Genomic DNA, 6,573 nt, shown 5'->3' with positions numbered 1-6,573 from the left:
AGCGGAGCCCACCACTACAGTCCAGAGTCCAGTGTTATGGTAGCTTTGGGGGGCCTTATTTCAGGGAGGTCTTATTTTCTGGGGGATGCCTTATATTTCAGTGAGAGGCAAATCTGTAAATAGGTCTTATTTTCAGGGCATGTCTTACTTTCACGGAAACAGGATATATATATATATATATATATGCACATACACATATATATACATATATTCTCAAGGCATACCCACCTGCACACCCTCCAAAAAATGGATGATACCTCTGCTGGGCAGAGCTTTGTAGTATGCATTCTTTCCACTCGGCGAGCATTGAGCAATTTCCTCGGAGTCAGTGCACACATTGATGTCACCTGGGAAAGTTCACTGTTAGTACAGTGAGCGTTTTTGTAAAAGCAGTTTTGCTCAAACCTCTTTTCTTTTTTTTCTTGATGTCTGATTTAAGAGAACAGTGTGTAGCTGTGAAATTTTGTTTCCTGCTCGGGATCCATGCTGCAGAAACTGTTGTGACTGAACACAGCTTACAAGGAGAGCACTATGGGAAAAACTCAAGGGTATGTGTGGTTTTCTCATTTCGAAAAAGGTGACATGTTGTTTGATGACGAAGCTCATTCTGGACATCTGTCAACTTTCCACATGGACGGAAATGTCGACTCTGTGGTGTATTTCGGGTTCCGAGTTCGTTCTACCAGGTCAGACTATTAATGACGTTTTCTCTTTAGAAGATCTGAAAGGATAGTGTAACCGTGTGGGACAAAAAGAGACCTGATTTGTGGTAGATGGAGGACTGGTTTTGCCACCACAGCAACACATCTGCTCACACAGCCATCTCAGTGTGTCAGTTTTTGGCAAACCAAAACAGCATGCCTTTCTTGCCCAATGCACCTTATTCAACCGACAGCGCTCAACACCTTTTTTTTCCTTTTTCTGCGAATGAAGAGGCACATGAAAGGACAGTGATTTGACCATGCAGAAGAGTTGAGGAGGGAAATGAGGTTGTAGCTGTCAGTCATCCAAACAGATGAGTTTGAAAAATGTTTCCAAGAATGGAAATGCAGATTTGAGAAATGTATTAAGTGTAATGGAGATAAGGTTGAAGGTTATAAGGTTGTTTTGTAAAAACACTTAAATTCATAACTTTGAAAAAATTCCATTTTGGGGGTTCTCATGTACATACATATGCACACACACACATTTCTGTCACAGAAGTGTAACCTTATAAGCAGTTTTAAAATATGCTTATGAAAATTTATAAAAAATGAAAATTTTGTGCCTAAAGACTTGAGCCCTCAATCTGTGTTTGTAATCATTTTTAAATTTGAAACACACAGTCACATAGATTACATATTTTAAATAACAAAAAATTTTCTATCAAATTCAAAGCTGACAGGTGACCATTTGATCCAAATAAAACGTTATTTTCCAGGAAGACTATGCACTCCAAGTAGAAGTTTTCACCAAAAGAATCCATGTGCCTCCTAAAGCAGTGTCCATTTCATTTGGAGTTGAAGGTCAAGCTTGCACATTATTCTCACATTAGTTTTCCCTCCAATTGTTGTTTCTGTAGCATGTCATCAAATTTATTCTTACTATGGTCAGACTGCACAAAAATTCAAGTAGCTAGGCTTATTTGCCATACTCACAATCCTTACAGTGTTTGAGCCCATTGTGGTAGCCTCTATGCTAATCCATCTCTGTAAGAATTCTGCTTTAGTTTGCTATGTTACCAAATTGATTTCCTTCCCTAGGAACTGGTCTTTCATAATAACATGGGCAAATCATAAGAGATAAAGTTTTGCTACTTTAACTTTTAACAAATATTCTAGCTATAATTTTTCCAAGCTAAATGTGTTTATTTCTACCAGTCTGTGATACAATCAATAGTCTTCACAAACTTCATTATTCAAAATCACTTCTACTAATGTAGATGTCCTTATATATTGTTTAGATCTCACATGTGTTTGAAACTACAGTGATTTGTTTCAGGCACACCTTAGCATTCTACTTGATGTATTTGCTATATTTCCCAATAATTCTAGCCAGACAAAAAGGCAATTAATTATATTAATAATGAGAGGTAGGAGATACCAGGCAGACCTAGGAGATACAAATCTCATGGGCAGGGAAGGGAAAAGAGGGGAGTGTTAGGGTGTCTGCTGAGGTGATTTCTACAGCCTATATAATTTTAAATCTTAGACCACAGACTCCAGTCTCCTAGGCTAATTAAACAACTCCAAAGTCAGTAAACATAAACAGTACCTCTCTTTCCTGACATATTGCCTACTTACTTATTTGCCCATAGTCTTGCAAGTCCCACATGGACAGAGTCAGAGTAAGTGTATGATTGAACTTCAGGAAAGTGACCAGTCCTGGGATTGGTCAAATCATAACTTAGAGACACAAACAGGTCACGTGCCCCAAATCCTGTAAAAACCTCTAGAGAGATCTCTAGAGGCAACTCACTGCTGACCCCTCCCCAGTGAGGGGTGCTTTCCTTCCTTAGAAAACTTTACTTCCCTGTTGCTGTTTGTGGTCTCAAGTCTATTCTTCAGTTTGACAGATCAAGAAACCTACATACATAAAAGCATGTGCGACAATAACAAAAGACCTACACATTGGAGAGGAACTAAAGTCATTTTGTTCCTGATTATATAATCTTTAAAATTTTCAAATATAATTCATGAATATAACAATAATTAAGAAAATTTAGATATAGAAAAATAATTATGTTCTAAATACCAACATTTTTAAGAAAAATATTTTATTCTGATTCCAAATTCATATGTATTTTTTGGATTCTCTTTTTGTTTCCTTATGTTAGACAAATTGTCCTAATAAAAATAGTTCAGCTTTTCCTAATTTTTTTCTTGATAATTAAGAAAATATTTCACCCAGATTACATGCTGAGAAATTATAGTTTTTATAAGTAATCATTTAGAATATAACATTAAAAATATTTACCAACCTTGGTGTCAATTTCCATTATTTCTGTTCATAGATAGATAGATAGATAGATAGATGTACACACACACACATATATATATATATTTCTCATGCTATGCATGAGAAATTATTTTTTCAAAGCTATGTGCTTAAATTCTTTTAAAAAATATGTTAGACCAGGCTAACTAGAGAAACAAATTCATTGGCAAGCATATAAATATAAGAGAATTTTGTATCACGAAGAAATTGTGCATCAATTAAACATCCAGCCCAGTGCATAGCAAGTCAATATATCTGATATTAGGCCAAAATTCCAATATTAGCCCATGAATTCCTGGTTACATTCACTCAGCATGTGTAAAGATTCTTAATGCAGGAAGATCACCAGCCAGTGGGTGAAAAGTCTCGTGGATACAGAGGCAGTGGACGCATCTCCATGTGGCTCCTCCAGCTCCAGGGCATTGGCTGCCATCAGCACAGCTCTCTGTGGCTTGTCAACAGCAATGTCAAGGAGAGAGAGAGTGCCTCCCATCTCCAAGGAAGAAGAGAGGAAGTTCCAGAATCCTTCTGGTGGTTGTTACCATGTCATCTGATTGACAGACTAGACACTACCCCTACATTCTATTTATCAATTTGACATGAAATTAGGTAACTACCATACAGAACAACCTTGTCACCTTCAATGTGCTCTCTATTATACTTATTACATATCTCATATGTGTGATTCCATTCTTGTAAACATTTTTCAAATTCCTCTGTTTGATGACTAATAGTACCTCCCTCGTTCTTTCCTTCACCTCTTCTACATCATGAAACCACTGCCCTTTCATGTCTCTTCATTCACAGAAACAAAAAGAAGTCTTACTGAGTGAGGTCAGGTGAGTAAGGTGGGTCGGGCAAGAAAGGCATGCTTTTTCTGCCAAAACCGGCACTTTGAGATGGCTACTGAGCATGTATATTGTCCTTGTGGAAAAATCACTCCCCTGTGTGTCACAAATCAGGCCTTCTTTGTAGCACATTGTTATGCAATCTATTCAGAACCTCTAAATAGAAAGCTTGATTAACAGTCTGACCTGGTGGAATAAACTACAAATGCACGACACAGTTGACATGTTCCTCAATTTGGGAAGTTGACAGACGTTCAGAATGAGGATTGTCATCAATCAACTTTCACCTTTTTGGGACCAAGAAAACTAATCTTATACAGTGTTTTCTCATAGTTCTTGCCCTTTAAGATATGTTCAACAACCCAACCATTTCTGCAGCATTTTTTCTGATCAGGAAACAAAGTTTCACAGCCACACACTGTTCTTTTAAATTGGCTATACAAGAGGAAAAAAGTCCAACAAGGTTCAAAGGAAACTACTCTTATGAAAAAATTAACTGTGACCAAAGAGATCCTTCCCAGGTGACACCACTGAGTCACCAACTGCCAGTCCCCAGCTCCAGAGATGTCTTAAAGGGACCTCAACTTACAGCGACACAGTCCACAGGCTAGGCGTCCCACAGGTAGTGTAGCCTTTAAATTGAGGCACAGAACAAGCAAGGCAGCCGCACACTGGTCCCATGATCACAGAGCGAGAGACAAGAAAGGCGAGGCTCATTTATCTCTCTGCCCTTCAGTTAATCCCACTTGTGTTTATCAGCCAGGCTGGCACAATAAACTATCTCAATTGCTGGATACTCGCATAGTGGGAGAAATGCATACTATGAAAGCTCTGCTCTGTCCACTGCAATTCTGTTTTGTTTTGTTTTTCAGTACACCCTTATACATTTCCAAATTTCAGTACTCCCTGGTAAATTACCCAGTGCAGTAAAATGGTGAAACTTTTTGCATAAATTTCTGTGTAGATGAATTAGGTTTAACTGTCAGTATGGTGGGAGGAAGATATGACTTGCTACTTCCGAAAAGAGTTACAGTCATTAAAACCAACTCAGGAAGTTCTACCCTGTCCTATAGGGTTGTTATGAGTCAACATCAACTCGATGGCAGTGAAAGAGAGGTGAAACCTGAATGGAGCACCCACACCAGGCATTCCTTGTTATTCCTCAGTGTGCACACATCTGCTGCTGAATAGTCTTGGTGGGAGGACGGTGACAGGGCAATGCTCAGTTGCTCACTGTCTAGTTGATTGAGTCTGACCTCAGTCCTTAAGTCTCTTGTCATGTGCAATGGTGCAGAATACAGGAATATCACAAGCCAATGGGTGCAGGGTCAGGTGGAACCAAGGTCTGTGAAAAGATGGCAAGGCTAAAGCAACTCTCAGAGTGGCTATCAAGCAAGGAGAGTGAGGAATGGGGAGGGACCAAGGGCCTTCCTTAGAGAGGGCCACACCTTCGTTATGCTGTGTGACCTGTTTGACAGTTTCATTTCACATATTTAAACAACTTCGAGTTGGTATAAAATTATGTAACTACCACACATGTATTTTATAGAAGGGTTATGTAACAATAAACAAGGTATATCTTAAGTCCTTAGTAATATAATGAGGATGAGACACTGAGTATATAGCATAGTATTGACACCATACACAAATATACATAAAATTCAGCATTTTACAAAAAAAGAAAAATAACTGAAAGGAAAGACATGGGAAAATAAAGTGTTTACATATACAGAGACAGTCATTGGATTAATAGTTTCTTAGAGTTTTTACAGGGGAGGTTGGGGTATATGGCTAACTCATAATAATGAGTATAAGAACAAAGAAATGTTCTAAAATTGCTTGTGTTGATGAATGGCCAAACCTTTTAAAAATACATAAACCATTGAATTGCATGAGATATTAATCATGTGTTAATGAAAACATTAAAACAAATGGTCTGAATTAAATTTATATCCTTCAAAAATTGTAGGGCTCTCATTTTTTAAATAAATCTATTTTATTCCTATTTTGATAGTATACTTTAAAACAGAATGAGTAATTCTGTGTAACAATGTCCTGCTCTGCCACTCCTCCTGGCTACTTCCTAGCTTTTAAGTTCCAAAATAATTTAAAAGATCTCTAGCAATAGTGTCTTCAGCCTCCTAAAAAAAAATGTAAAGGAAGACAAAATCATCATCTCTTCATTATGTTGCTCCTAAGGGAGTCGACAACTCTTGCAAACCTCACATGAATTCATTAAATCCTTGAACTTTGCTCCCTGGAAATATGCCCAGCAATTCCCTTGGAAATTAGTCCTCCAGGATGACCGATATTGCATTTTCAGCTCTCCCCAGTATAAGAGGTGCCCTGGAATTATTAGGTGATAAGCAAAAGATTCTCTGCATTGTTTATGTTCATAGTAACTCCCAGATATTTTTCAGAGATATAATTTACTTATGCACTTCATACTTGACAAGGAAGAAACAGAGGAACATTTTAAAATTGTTTTATTTTATTTTAAGGGGAAATGTCTGTACACAAATTTGAAAATAATTCATCAGAAAGGGGCATAATATTACAACACAAAAATTGTAATCACCTTAAACATTTTATATATTTTGTTTGGAAGAAAATATTGAATTTTATAAAACTCTAGACAGGTAATACTGGATAAAAATTGTTTCCACCAGCTTTGGCTCATGGTAAGTATTGTTCTCAAAATTATAGGATTTTTAAACACAAGATTTTAAAAAATACCAGATCATTTATA

The 6,573-nt window shown here is 37.2% G+C and overlaps 1 protein-coding gene across 1 annotated transcript in view; it reads left to right on the top strand.

Annotated features, from left to right (window-relative positions):
• LOC101664461 (olfactory receptor 8H1-like) overlaps window positions 1-699 on the top strand; it is a 13,749-nt gene extending 13,050 nt beyond the window's left edge. The window contains exon 2 of the mRNA XM_045291100.1: window positions 578-699. Coding sequence (XP_045147035.1) covers window positions 578-699 — 122 coding nt within the window. The remainder of the gene's footprint in view (window positions 1-577) is intronic.
• Window positions 700-6,573: the final 5,874 nt, after the last annotated feature.

The sequence above is a fragment of the Echinops telfairi genome, unplaced genomic scaffold (genome assembly GCF_000313985.2).
Source record: "Echinops telfairi isolate 266 unplaced genomic scaffold, ASM31398v2 ScPeMD7_60;HRSCAF=208, whole genome shotgun sequence".
NCBI lineage: Eukaryota > Metazoa > Chordata > Mammalia > Afrosoricida > Tenrecidae > Echinops > Echinops telfairi.
This window is presented reverse-complemented; position numbering and strand designations above follow the sequence as displayed.